Here is a 15086-nt window from a genome sequence, read left to right as displayed (position 1 = left end):
TAAATCAGCTGGTCCTGATGACCTCCACCCCAGAGTGCTGAGGGAATTAGCAGAGGTCATTGCGGGACCCCTGGCACGGCTTTACGAGCACTTGTGGTGCTCTGGTATAGTGCCAGAGGACTGGAAAAGGGCCATTATGGTTCCCACTTTCAAAAAAGGGAGGAAGGAGGACCCAGGAAACTATAGGCCAGTTAGTTTTACCTTGATCCTGGGTAAGCTTTTCGAGAAAATTATCCTGGTGCATGTCCACAAGGAGCCAGCAGGGGAGGTTATGCTTAGGGGCAACCAACATGGGTTCATTAGAGGCAGGTCCTGTCAGACCAACCTGGTAGCCTTCTATGACCAGGTCACAAAATCTTCAGACGCAAGGGTAGCAGTGGACGTAGTCTTTCTGGACTTCAGGAAGGCCTTCGACACTGTCTCCCACCCCATTCTCATTAAAAAACTAGGTGATTGTGGCATCAACACCTACACAGTCAAATGGGTTGCTAACTGTCTGGAGGGCCACACCCAGAGAGTGGTGGTGGACGGGTCATTTTCGACCTGGAGGGATGTGGGCAGTAGGGTCCCCCAGGACTTGGTCCTCAGACCCGCGCTGTTCAACATCTTCATCAGCGACTTGGACGAGGGGGTAAAAGCACCCTATTCAAATTTGCAGATGACACTATGATGTGGGGAGAAGTGGGCATGCTAGAAGGGAAGAATAGGCTGCAATTGGACCTAGACAGATTACACGGGTGGGCGGATGAGAACAGGATGGGTTTCAACACTGACTAGTGCAAGGTACTGCACCTGGGGAGGAAGAACCAGCAGCCAAGGAGGTGATCCTCCCCCTCTATGCGGCACTGGTCAGGCCGCAGTTGGAGTACTGCATCCAGTTCTGGGCACTGCACTTCAGGAGGGATGTGGACAGCATTGAGAGAGTCCAGAGGAGGGCCACCCGCATGATCAGGGGGCACCAGGCCAGGCCTTACGAGGCGAGGCTAAGGGACCTGAACCTGTTCAGCCTCCACAAGAGAAGGCTGAGGGGGCATCTAGTGACCTGTTCCAAACTAGTCAGGGGGGACCAGCAGGCATTGGGGGAGTCCCTGTTCCCCCGAGCACTACCAGGAGTGACTAGAAATAACGGTCACAAGCTGGCAGAGAGTAGATTCAGACTAGACATCAGGAGGCGCTACTTCACTGTCAGGACGGCTAGGATCTGGAAACAACTTCCAAGCGAAGTGGTGCTGGCTCCTACCCTGGGGGTCTTTAAGAGGTTAGACTAACACCTTGTTGGGGTCGTTTGACCCCAGTGCTCTTTCCTGCCATGGCAGGGGGTTGGATTTGATGATCTGCTCAGGTCCCTTCCGACCCTACCAACTATGAAACTATGACATGGACTGATGGCAGTGCGGGGTACTGGGTGTCAGCGGCTGCTGCTGCATGCAAGCTGGGAGCCGGTGGGGGAGGAGACACATGGGGCCAGACACAGAGTGGTGACACCACGGGGCACTGGGTGGCAGTGCTCTGCCTCCACCGACCTCTGCCTCCCCCCCCCATCCTGCCTGACAGGCAGTTGGCTAGTGTTTTATAATCCTATGTCCCTGATAGCTGACAGACAGTGCTCTATAGATGATGATAGTTATCTTATGTGAATTACTTATTCATTGTAGTCAACTATATTCTTCTTCTTTGGACATTATAAAACCTGCTGTTTTCAGTCTTTCAGTAATACGTTTTACTCTTACTATTTGAAGTAGAACATTAGTGCCTGTCTTCTTATCTATGAACCAACCTTTGCAAAGCTGGCACCATGTGGAGCGGTCAGTATTTAACAGGTACTGGACTGGGGCTAATGCTTTGAAATAAACACATTTTATCTTTTGCCTTCTTGCAGTTTCCAACTCTCCTGAATGGTCACATACCGGTGCCAATCCCCAGTTTGGATGGGGGCTCTTCTCCAGTACTGCTTTCTCCAAATGCTCACAAGTCCTGATGATGCCTCCTCATGTTTTAAGGACACATTAACTGTTTTAACACACTCATTCCCATGGGTTATTTTTTCCTGTGTCATGAGAAGGACATTGTGAAACCCTCAATTACATTGGTTGGTTTGCACTTTTCATTACATGGATCATCTACTTTATGTTAGCATTTTTAAGCAATGATTTTTATATATATATATAAAATTCTGTTTTGCATTAAATGAATTATAATTTTTTTATATCCTAGCTCTCAAGTGTTGAACACTGTTGTTGATGAAGTACTTTTAATGGATTTCAACAATATATCTAATAAGGATGTGAAGCTTTTTTAATCCCTTTTTTCTGCATATTATGTATTGTGCTTGTGTAAACTATAACCGGCTGTGCCTTCTTTTTGCATAATGTTATGTAAATGATTTATATATTTTCTAGTATTAAGATAAAAAGTTGAAAGACGAAACTAGTATTGAACAACCACCCTATGGTAGTATTTCAGTATTTTTTCCACAGATAGGCCATACAACACAGTATATTCATGTAATTTTGTATTAAGTGCTTTCAATTTGTATAAAAATAGCCTTATAATTTTTCTTTGCTGAATTGAGAGACCATAATAAATTTTATATCCAGGAAATGCGTTTAGCAGTAACTAAGCCATATTTACACAATGCTGCCCCAAGTTCCTCCCTGGTGTAACTCCACTGAAATCACTGCAGGTACATCAGCAAGGAATTGGGCTTTACGTGTTCATAAAACATTCCAAATTTTTGAAAGCTGGTCTGCAGACAAAGAGGCCTTATGCAGTATTTATTATTTCTTATGAATTGTAGCAATGATAGCTGGTAAGACCTTAGGCAGCCTCCATCCTTGTGGCTGATGCAGGATTGTTTCCTATGGTGTTCACTTTTGCCAAGTGCCTTCTGCCACTTCACTCAGAAGAATATTCCAGCTGCTTAGCTCTGTCAGTCAAGTTTTCCCTCAACAGAAATTGCAGAATGTTAAATTAACTTCTGGTGCTTGTGAAGAGACCTATTGTATACATAGACCTGTACATATACAAACATCTAAAGTCTTTGAGAACAGTGGATTCATAAATAACGCTGTATTGCTATCTACATGCAACCAAAATATTACTTTATTAAGTATGCCCTCTGGCTTTAGGTGATGGTTTAGTCATCTAAATGTCAGGTCAGAACTAGGCTAGACACTCTGGCACCACCGACTCCAATCTTGGCAGGGCTGATGCAAACATTCAGTCATCTGAGGTAGATAAATTAGGTTGTGAGAGTTTACCATGTGGATCTTTCACATGAGACCTTAAAGTCAGGATCTTGTCAGCTACATCTGGTCATTAAAAAGCCCATAACACTTTTTTAATGCAAAATACTGGGGGTTTTGCCCCTTGCAACTAGCCAAAACTCCTAACTCTTGAGTTTTATGCAGTGAGTTTTGTGCTGATTATTTGCCTGGATGCAATTCAGTGATGATGTATGTAGTTAAATGTAATGTGCTTTTGGATCCTTCACGTTGAAAGGTGCTAAATAAACATTTTATTAATGCAGTTGTGATTGTTGAGAGCCATTTTTGGGGATATTTATTCATAAAAAAGCAAGTAGGCATTTTCCTTAGGATCCTTGACTATGCAATCAGAAGACACGCTTCAGGTTCAAGTAGTCTAATTAAATGGATAAAACCTGCACTAGCACCAGTGATATGAGCAAAGCTCTAAGAGTAGGTGAAAGAGAAAAATCTTATCATGCTCTTCTACATGTATAGCCAGAAAGGGAGGTGCTTCAATGATGGACCATGGCAAGGAGGAGTGTCTCATGCAAAATCTCCAGATAATGGGACAAAGATGGTCACACAACTAGCAGCCTGGATTGCTGGGTCAGACACATGAATAATCCAAGTGGAAGCAGTGGACAAGAGCTTGCAGGTCAAATTCTTGTACATTTAACATGTTCTTTTTTTAAATACACGTGGTCTCAAGTACAAAGGACTTTTAAATTATAAATACACAATCTCCATGTTCTGGAAATACTGGAATCAATTCTTTCCTTACTGTACACTAATGTAACCACCTTCTTCAATGGAATTATTTCTGATTTTTTTTCTGGCATAGCTCAGGGGAGATTTAAGCATCAGTGAAGCAGATACATCTCCTTTCTAGTTTATATAGTAAAGATACTCACTGAAAGTAATAGCTGGAACATAACACAGATAAGTATTAAAAGTGCTCTTAAATTCCAAACAGCAAAAAAGACAAGTGAGACTGGGAGAGGAGCTGTACTGTTACCGACTCGTGTCACAAACCAGAACAGATCCCTGTGAAAGAAAAAGAAATCCAGATTCTTTTAAGATTGCATTTCCTCACAGATACTGGATTTACTAATGACCCGACACCACCAACCTTCTCTGAAAGGACATCAAGTCATGTACACTTCCCAAACAGGTTATTTTTTGGAGTATAGTTTCACACTTGTCTAACCTATTAGCTGTTACCTCTTTGTGCTTTACGAAAAATTCTGAATTTCTGTTGAATGTTATTAACTACTTTAAATAAATAAAAACAAATAAACTTTAACAAATAAATGCTCGGAAGTGTCAATATTTCCATGAAAGGTCACAGTGGGTGGTTCCAAGATTACTTCTAGCAGGCAGTGTTTTTCCCATCAAAAAGGAAACCAGCTTGAAGTTCCTTCCCTTTGATTTTATTAGCAAAGTTGATGGACTGGAAGCATGGTTTTTATTTAAGTTTACACACGTATTCCAACTTCAGGAGCAAAAGTAGTTTTGTTTTTAAACCAAGGAACTTTGCTTTCTTTTATAGGCTATTTTGGGTCCAGGATTAGGAGATAGTTTCATTTTACTTTTTAACTGATATACCAGTGGAAGGAATATCCACCACAATGGCAACAAGCACCTGGGAATCTCAGCCAGGAGACAGTTGTGCACATATGTATATTTTCTTTCGTGGATTCCAGGCCTGCTCTATTGGAGATACAGAGTGCCGTGCTTTCAGATGGAGAGAACACTTCTAAAGCTGGAATGCACTGATGAATGATAAGAGATAAGAGAGAGAAAATCCCATTTGGCAGATGTCTGCTCGAAGAGAATACCAATTAAGAGATAAAGCAAAATTGTACTCTCTCATGCAATGAACACAGGCCAGCCTGAGACAACTTCTGAGAAGCAGCATGTAGTAAAAGGGAGACTATAAGAGGAAAATTGGTACATACGACAAATTGCATACTGTTTTTACAAAAAGGACATAAACAAAGATTGCAGGATATCATGGTTATAGAACACATGTGAGGAAGCCACCAAGTCGACCTCATTTTGCTTCAAAAAGAAACGAACAGATCTACCACATTATAGATAGGATTCTTTCTTCTCTGTCTCTGATGCTACTATATATCCTATATATTAGAATAAACATGAATCCAGAAGAAAAGGTATTCTTTAACTTATGATGGTGCCTACTCCTGAGCCATATGAGGAGGGAAGCTTCAGTTTCATTAACCTTCTTCATTAAAATACTAAGCTTTTAACAAGGACTTCCCCAAAAAAGCTGTCTTGGCTAAGTAATGCTAGAAAGCCCCACTTATGAAGTCCAGACTTCCTACGTTAGGGTGAAAAGCACTGGAAGACACCAAAAAACACTTTATGTTGATTACAATAAAAAAAGGAAAACAAACCTTGGTTAAGCATTCTGAAGCAGCCAGCCTTCTTCAGGAGAAATCAGAGAAATGGCATCTTGTAGGCAAGGGTTCTCAATTCCTAGCTATAATTGCTTTTTCCCAGCAGGTAAGCTCAGATTATTTCATGCTCACTTCATAAGAATTGCATATATAGCTAAAACAACCCCTCTACTATCCTTAAAAATCAAACCCACCACTACCCCACGCCCTTCCAAATCCAGAAGGCACTGCACCCTCAGAGAACAAAGAGAAATTAAGGTTGTGATAATCAAGCTAATAGCATTACTGTAGAGGTGTATGGGCACATTCATATTCTTTTTCAGTCCAGCAGACTGGTACTCTCAACAGGGATCTACAAGAGAATACCAGAAACGAGGAAATGATAAGCACTTTTCCAAGTGTTTAGATAACAATGGGGGTATTTAAATAACATCCCATTAGAACAATTGGAGAGGGTTCAGAGTTCCTCTGCAGATTTGTTTCCATGCCCTCCACATAAACTGAATAAGACCAAGATTTTACTGGTTCCATTATGAAAGCTATCAAAACAAGAAAGCCTAAATATTTTCTTAAATGATTATAGAAGGTGTAATAAATCCTGTGACTATTTACTGTCCTAAAGTGATGTGTTCTGGACCTTTTAAAGTTTTTTTAAGTTGGCTAAAACTTTATATCACAGCCGCTGATGAAGCAAGCCTTTTGCTTACAAAAGCTTAAGCTATGCATCTCTGATTTAGCTAGTTTATAAAGGTGCAAATCTATCCAGCCTTGTGTCTAAAATTATAGAGCCCTGAATTTTTTCTCTACAAAAAAGTTATGTAAAACTGTAAGGCCAAGAATACCTATCAAAAATTTAAAGGAAGATACTACTTCACAAAGATGGTGACACCATTTCAAAACCAACCAAGAAATTCAGAGTTAAAATTCAACACAAAAGAATTATGATACTGAAATGCAAAGAGGTTTCTTCCTCATTCGACCATTGCTTTAGATTCAAGTAGGAGCCTGGGGCAGACAGCTGCTGAGGTGAGGGCAGGCTAGGGTGGCTTGAACAGCAGGGGAGAGGACGCAGGAGTATGGCAGAGGAGACTGCATGGTGAGGGGGCAGCGCTAGGGAGACCCCCACCTTGCAGGGTGGCAGGCACCGGGGGCATGGAAATGGGGACAAGGGGATGAATTCAAGACAACCCTCCAATAATTAGACAGAAAATTATAACACATTTAAAATCTTCCACATATAGAATCTAATTATTAGGGGCTGTCTTAAATCTGAAGTTGTCTTGGATTTGGGTAAACATGGTATTTGTGGTCTCAGATTAGATTAAGCTGACTATCCCCAGAAATCCATGCAAAACCTGCCCTCTATAAGACAATTCTTGTGCTTCAACAGGACAGATGACAATGCCACCTTCCTTCAAAATGGCCACTACCTCTCACTGTTCTTAAAGAAAGTGAAGCACAGATTTTAGGCAGAAATGTTGGAGTCTTTCTTTAAGTGGAAAAATCTACTTATCCTTAACCACAGAGCTGCAATTGGCTCTTCTATAAAGAGCTTTCTATACTTTTATACATACCTCATTTTACTCGTAAAATGTTCATAGAAAGCCCCTTGAATCATCAAAGAATGCCACATTTTGTTTTCTTCTTATATTTGCAATTAGTACACAATATAAAATATTAAACTTAGTTTCTATTGTATTCATGAGCATTGTGCTCTATATCTCTGCTTCTTATATGAAAAACTAGATATTTTTTTTGGTACCTGCATCTTAATATTGACATTTCAGTTCCCCTCCCAGACCCACAAAGTTTGTCACAACGCGTTGTCTAGCTCAGGTTCCAGTACTGTGTGTACAAAAAATCTAAACCATTCTTTAGGATCAATCTTTCACTTCTTCCCCAAGGGCAAATTTAGCTCTAGGACATAGGCGCAGCTATTTCATTGATACGAGTGGAAACAACATCCATCCATCAGAAGAACGTATTATGCTCTCGATTTCTGATGCAACAATTACTGACATTCATGGGACATGCCAAATTTAATACACTTACAGTATCAGGTGCACAAAAGTCAGGTCTTTGCTGCTGCTACTACTTCAATGTTATATGAGTCAGAAACAGGGAAAATTTGAGATCAGTCACTCCTGCAACATATAGAGCTGATTAAAAAATGTAACTTCTTGAAAAACTAGATCACCAAATTTGTATTTTAACACAGAGCCTTGTTGTTATAAACTTCAAAACAAAACCAAGGAATTCCACATAATATTTATACTTTCAAAAGTACAATATTAATACAGGTCCGTCAGTTAGAAATAACAGCAGTTTTGTTAGGTCTATAAGGGTTTCTGTAAGGTAAAACCGGCTTACAAATGCTGAAAAGCAGTAGTGGTCCAAGATTCACCATAACACATGAACTTCTCTCTTTTCAGAAAATAAAAAAAAGTCCCAGTTCAATTTACCAGTATCATGAAATATTAATAAAACACCCCCAAACATGCCACAATCACTATTCACAAATAAAGTTAAAATGAAATATACAAAAATTCACTTAATACTGTTAAATAACAATAAACTACAAGATTTCCTGAACAGAAATGATAGGACCCCTGAATGTTTTACAGTGAATGTCAGGAAAAAAATTAAGTTATCTATGACTATTTTCATGATATACCAGCCAAAGATTTACATGACCATTTCAAAATATACCAATAAAAGATTTACAGTCTCTTTAAGATGCACTAAACAAATAGGTTTATAAAGGTGAACACAAATGCTTAAAAATACTGTTACCATCACCAAGGGTGTACTTATGATACTCACTGAGATGCATAAGCATAGTAGTAACATGTTTACTATCATTGGTAAACAGATAACATCTAAGATCTTAAAAACCCTCTAAGTTCCCATTTTCAAAAGGTCTGTAATGTATACTGAGTTCTTATCAAGTATGAAGTTGCATCTTTCCAGTTGATTTCAAGTGAATAATGTAGTAATGAGAAATCCACAAGAGGGGGAAAATATGACGTTGTTCCCCATGCTCTTGTAATTAGTCATCTTGTTATTGTGTAAAGAAAAATAAAATAAAATCAAAGCTCAGTTCCAAAAGTAAAACAGAGATGCCATGTGATTGATCTTTTGCTATTCATATTTCTAATTACGTTAAAAAGAAGGTAAAAAACCTTGTTGCATCTGGAGAGAGATGCACAATCATGTGCAAATATCTTGTATCGGAGGAATTCTGACAAAACTGATCATTCAGTCTCTGTGCTTTAATTTACCAGTAACAGATACAAGATTAAAATGCAAATAATAACTAACCATTCACTTGTTTGAATCAACTCTCTCATCAGGTGCTTCTGAAAAACATCATATGCTTCATAATATTTCAACTACTGTATTTCCAATGTTAAATAAGGAATTAAGTGCCGTGAACTTAGAGCGTTAAAGATGGTTCACCTATAGTCAAGCAAAGCTATGTTTACATTCCAGGAAACACTGCAGTTTAAAAATACAAAAAACTGCAGCAGTAAAACAGTTTATGAAGAGAAACAGATGCATTCACATATTATAAAGCCATTGCAACTTCTTCAGGCATTGAACTGTTGTGTTAACTATACAGACAGTAGTTATTTAGCAGCAATGATTCCGCAATAAATAATGCACTGTGTTTCTCAGTCCTGCACAAAAATTGCAGCTACAGTTACATCAACAGCTGTAACCTACTGGCTCTAATGGCAGAGGAGACCTTAAAATCAACTGTACAAAAAATTGTCACACTGTGACAACAAATATAAAAACATAATCTGCAGGTTGGAAATAAAAAGACTCCACTGTGAAGAGAACAGTGCAGACAAACAGATTCCAAGTCCACCAAAAGAAAGAACTGCCTTCAGATCTGAGTCCTTGATTGATAAAGATAGGCTTGGGCTTGAATCTGTATCGCCAGCTTTAAAAAAGCATGCTCTGTCTTCTGTTCTTCCCATGCCCTGAAACAGAAGATTTAAGTTTGTTAACAAACAGGCACATTTTTACTGTATGCCACCCAAAATTTCTACATCAGGATAGTTACCTACATACAGTATGGACACATGTAACATCTGAGCTGGTTTAAATGCAGTTTAAACCTGAAGCAGCCAGTCTTACAAGTCTACAAAACCTGTTTAAAGACTCCTAGAACAGAGAAAGAGTTCAAAAGTCTACTAGGAAAATCAAGTACTCTTTTGAACTGATTTACTGTGAACTTCTAGCTCTCCTAAATCAGTAGTTCTCAACCTTTTTTGTACCAGAACTCACTTGAAAACATCAATGACCAGTCCCAACCCAGTGCCCCTCACTCCCGACCCACTGCCTCCACCCCCAGCCCTCCAGTATGTGGGGCAGGGTGGTGTGTATGTGGGGAATGGGGGGCCCCAAGCAGCCTCTCGCAGGCTGCAACTCTGCCAGCCTGCAAAGGAAAAGCCACAGTTTCCCCCATTTTTCTCCTTTACAGGAGAACCCATTTTGTAAAGTTTGTTTATCCATTTTTAAAGTTTGTTCGCAACCCTCTCTCATATTCTTGTGATCCACTTTTGGGTCACAACTTTGGTGTTGAGAAACACTGTCCTAAACCACACTGTTCCGCACCCCCAAACACTGGCTACTTTGGTATGTGGCCAGAATTATAGTGCCCCCTTTTTTCCCCTTTTGTTGGCATTATTTATCATGTGTTCCCCTGTACTCCTTTTTCAATCAAAGCTATCTTCCTAATAACCAGCAGTATCTTCACTCTTTACTCAACTGTGGCCCCACATTGTCCCGCCACCTCCCTCTAAAACCATGCGCCCAAACACTCTTCCATTCCTTAGCTACCCAAAGTCAGGCAAGCACACTGCAAATTTTGGTCAACTGGAAGTTATGAACTTTACTGAATTCATGTTTAGACAAGAAGGGAAAGCAGAAAAGTGAAAATGCCCCTAACCACAGGCCATCCACTCACTGGGACCCCTCAAAGCATGAGTGCAATCACTTTTCCTCCTCGATTTGCCCCTCACAAGGCATGCTGGATTGGGTGCTCGCTCCCATCTTATGATTTCAGAGCCACAACACTTCAGTGCCTAATAGGTGACAGTTCTACCTGGAATGCTAGTGTGTGGTACATGTGCCTACACCCTGACCCATGACAACTGCAAACCAGTTCCCAATCAGTGACATACTGGAACAGTTCAATTGTTACATGTGTCCACACACTTAACACGTCCTTTCCTGTTTTACCTAATCACAGATTCACTTTGCTGCTGCTGCAGCCCACAGCATTCACTGTCCTTTGATATGATGTGCTTGGTGTTTCTTCTGCTGAAAATCAGGTAAGACATCCAGCATTCAGATACTGACTGTTTTGGATTGCAGACATTTTCCATGCTATCTGGCCTAACTCTAGTAACACATTTCTCTGTATGTCTAATGTACAGCAGAACCCAGTTTCTCCATAGGGTTAGGCTTCTTTTCCCCTGTTAACATGAGGATTTGTGAATGAGCTGGGAGCATATTTAGCTGCAGCAAACAGCTGTACAGGACCACTAAGCTGCCCCAGCTCTTTGCTTTTATTTCAAAGGGTGCTACTTCTCTAATCAGCCGTGCAAGAGTGCTGATGAGCTCCAGCTGATGAGAAAAGCAGTGCAGGTACAGCAATCAGATGAACAGCTCACGATTAATTCAGCTGCCTGCTGTGAACCAAATGGGTCGTGAACAAGCTGGATATGAAAGATCCAGATTTGACTCTGCAGGGATTTTAGCACAACCTGAGCAAATAGCACTTTGTTTTCAAATACTCGCAGCCTTCTTCCGCATCCAGGATTCTCATCCATATAAAAGACAAGCTGAGCAACTTTACTATAAAGATGGATTTTAAGGTTTCTTACAGTTTTCTTTGATGACATTATTTTATCCAAATGCAAGAGGCATATATCAGTACTACAAATTCTCACTTTGATTTCTTCAGCTATTTGATTGTCCTCAGTGATTATTGTTCCTTAATATTTAAACTTCTCTACCTTTTCCACATTGCCACTCCCTATCCTTATCTTCCTGTGATACTGAGATTCTGGATGAGATTGTGTATTTAGTCTCACAGCACAGACATGGACTATGGGGGGGGCAGCCCCCCAGCTTCATGCCACCACCCAAACATGGCTGTGTCACCATACGCCTTTGGCTTCGCACTGCCACATGCCCCTAGCACTGCTTACTGGCCAGAGCTCTGAGCTGCCACTTGAGTGCAGCTCTGTGCCACTGCCCAGAGGAGCACAGATCTCTGGCCAGTCTGCAGTGCCAGGGGCATGCAGTAGTGCAGAGCTGATGGGGTGTACTTTACTAGTGGGCGGGATGCAATGGTTCTGCACATGTGACCTGTGGGCTGCAGATGTGACCTGGGCAGTGGCACGGAGCTACACTCAAGTGGGCAGGGCATATTGTGAGAACTGATGAGAGAAGGCATGTGAAACAGATCTTGGAAGCTGAGGTGGAGGGTATAAGGCAGATCAAGGCAAGAATGGGAAGATAACATAAAAACTGATCTGGAAGTGATAAGTAAAGATATGACAAGGTGGAAGGAGATAGAAGTCTGTAGTTAAGGGCTGCTTGCAGGCATTAAAAAAAAAAAAAAGCAACAAAACCCCCCCAAATCACACTTTACTTTAAACTCAGTGTGCTCCTGCACTGAGCCCAGCGCATGCCCAGAAGATGCAGTGCATTAGTTGGACTCACTTGCTCAACAACTATATAGATTGGATGCTTTAGTAAGGCTTTTTGGGCACTTTTATTTAATAGCTGATTCAATCAGCTATTTAATTGCCAAAAAGCCCCGCTGAAGTACCCAACTTAAACGGATGCTGCAGAGCCAGGTCAAAATAACATGCTGCTTCTTTTAGTAAAGCATGGTTTTGTTTTGTTTTTTCTAATATCTGCATGCAGCCAAGGTGGTTATGGGCCCCCGAGGCCTCTGAGGAGGGCTGGGGGGAAGGAAATGGAGTGGGACATTTCCTGATATTTGCCCGTGTTCATTCATGCCAATTCATCATTAACACAATACTTTTCGGTGTATAGTGCTCTCGCACAGTGCAAACATGAGAAAAAAATATCCATGTTTCTATACCTGTCTCAGGGTAAGAGGAATTTCGAAAGCCAGGGTCTTTCTGCAGCTGAATCTCTTTCAGACTGAATATTGAGACACCTGTAACAAGAAAACAAGATTAATTTGTATTCACATGGCTAAACCTGCTCCAGTTAATGATTCAGAGAGGAACAGTATCACTTATTAGGGAAGATTGACAACACTCCCTCAGAATACTGTACTACTTAGTGTATTTTTACTAAGTGTGCGTGCGCCTATACACACAATAAGCAATAAAATATTCTGAGGAAGTGCTGTCAATTTTTCCTATAACTGACACATACATATATACCTATATACACATATAAAGTAAATAACATAGGCCAAGATGTGGTTCAAGTCTCCCTAGCCAAAAGTTACAAACTGAAATTTGGTACATCAAATCTTGGGGAAGAACCACACCACCAGTGTTATGAATCTTCCCTGAAAAAAAATATTTTAGCCAAAACCACTCAGCTAATTCATATTACATTTTCCATTAATTTCACGAAAGCCTAACCCATATTTTTTAACATTTTTTTTTATTGCCAAAAGAATTTTGTCCAACTGCTTATTAGAATAGATGCTTCTCTGCTAAAAAAATAAAAGCATCTTCAACACCTTGTGCAAATATTCAAACCACTGCACTTATGTATCAGATGAGTCTTTGAGAGTTTTGCTTAAGAAAGTTAATCATCTTGTGATGGAACATTTTTCAGTCCATTTAAAGATGAAGGTCCTGTTGCAAAAGACCTTTTGTCATATTTAAGAGTTCAACCACAGCTCATGCTTCATGCTAGTTCATGATAACATTTTTTTTTTTTATCCAACAAGATGGTACACTGCTTGCTACTTTATTCTTCTTACTTTCAGGTAAAGTATGTATCCTTGTTCCAAGACTTCTGAAGTATGCATGTTTCATGGCTTCTTCTGCTGAAATTCTTTTTTTAGATTCATACTGTTAAAACAAAAAGGAGTATTTTTTAGATAGTTTTTTGCATCCAGGTGACTTACCCTTAAGAAAAAGCAGTTTTATTAGATCATTCCCACCAAAATGGTACTTTTCCTGAATTTTATTCACGTATTCTAACATGTTACTGAGGCCAGCATTATGAACTTACAGACATTTTAAAAACCTTGTACAACTCTTATTTTTGCCTGCCTGACATGGATTATATAAAAAATATAATGTAATTTTCTTATACGCTTTCTAGTGACAATAACTAAAAGATTGAAATTTGGTTATTTCACATGCCAGTATCAGTCATGAGGTGAGATGACATCTATTCTTATGCATGGAGATTTTTTTAAAAGTTACAAATGAAGACATTATGCTTTATCCAGATGCATTATCCCTTTCTGTGACAGGGAATTTCATACAATATCCTACACAGAACAGTTGGAGATGTTGCTCTGGCATCTCTAAACTAATGATGGTATACAGTTGGAAGGGTAATGAATAGGGAATAGATTACTCTAGATGTATGTTGTTCAATGTTCTCCCTCTAAAGCAGGGGTTGTCAAACAGGGGTACTTGGACTGGCCTTAGGGGGGTATGCACGAGCGGGCAGGGATGGACCACCGCTGCCTCTCAGGAGCAGGGCTGGGGTGGGATGAGGGCAGCGGCGCCCCTCTGCAGGGCAGGGAAGCTCGCACATGATGGCCACCACTGCCCTCACCCTGCCTTGCCCCAGCCCTGCTCGTGGGAGGCGGCAGCACCCCATCCCCGCCTCCCTGCTCCATGTCCGGCTGTGTGCCATCCCCCCACCCCCACTTGGGATTTGGAGGGCAGAGTAGGGCAGCGAGACTCGCTAGTGCTGCCACCACTGCAATCGCTGCCAGGATCCCCGCGCCAACTGTGCTGCCATGGAGTAAGGCCACACCACGCCACCACCAGAGTGAGAAATAATGGACCGGGGGGGCAGGGAGAGGGCATGTTTTCTTCACTTCCTCCTGCCACAAGCCACTACTTTTTTCATTTTCAGGCTGGGACTCTACACCACCACCATGGCCTAGCTACAGCTTCCGCTCCCCTCAGGCTATCCATGCTGCCCCCGTTCCACTTCCCCTCTTGGGTAGAGCTGTGGCCCAGCGCACAAGCAGCTGGAGGAGGTGAGGGCAGCATGGCCCCCCATGGTCTATTACTTGTGCTGCTGGCAGTGTAGTGTTATACTCCATGGTGACATGGCTGGTGCAGGGGTCCTGGTGAGGATTTGGGGGGTTTAATCAAAAAATTAAAACGCGGGTTTGGGGGGTTTTAATCAGAGAATTTTTTATTTTTAAACAGAG

General features: G+C 41.0%; 2 protein-coding genes across 4 annotated transcripts in view; one reads left to right on the top strand and one right to left on the bottom strand.

The window, feature by feature from the left end:
• The window catches only part of ELK3 (ELK3, ETS transcription factor), a 49473-nt gene extending 44930 nt beyond the window's left edge, over positions 1 to 4543 (top strand). The window contains exon 5 of the mRNA XM_006031775.3: positions 1880 to 4543. Within this exon, the coding sequence (XP_006031837.1) occupies positions 1880 to 1978 (99 nt within the window). The 3' untranslated portion in view covers positions 1979 to 4543. The remainder of the gene's footprint in view (positions 1 to 1879) is intronic.
• Positions 4544 to 9186: 4643 nt separating this feature from the next.
• CDK17 (cyclin dependent kinase 17) overlaps positions 9187 to 15086 on the bottom strand; it is a 79605-nt gene continuing 73705 nt past the window's right edge. The window contains exons 14-17 of one of the 3 annotated variants that reach the window (XM_025213434.1): positions 13665 to 13755; positions 12801 to 12878; positions 10922 to 11002; positions 9187 to 9657 (exon numbers count right to left, since the gene is read on the bottom strand). In XM_025213434.1, the coding sequence (XP_025069219.1) occupies positions 10926 to 11002; positions 12801 to 12878; positions 13665 to 13755 (246 nt within the window). In that variant the 3' untranslated portion in view covers positions 9187 to 9657; positions 10922 to 10925. The remainder of the gene's footprint in view (positions 9658 to 10921; positions 11003 to 12800; positions 12879 to 13664; positions 13756 to 15086) is intronic. The other 2 variants (XM_025213435.1, XM_006031774.3) reach the window with 2 other exon arrangements.

Source organism: Alligator sinensis, unplaced genomic scaffold (genome assembly GCF_000455745.1).
Source record: "Alligator sinensis unplaced genomic scaffold, ASM45574v1 scaffold154_2, whole genome shotgun sequence".
NCBI lineage: Eukaryota > Metazoa > Chordata > Crocodylia > Alligatoridae > Alligator > Alligator sinensis.
The sequence above is the reverse complement of the archived record's forward strand: the minus strand, read 5'-3'. Positions and strand labels throughout refer to the sequence as shown.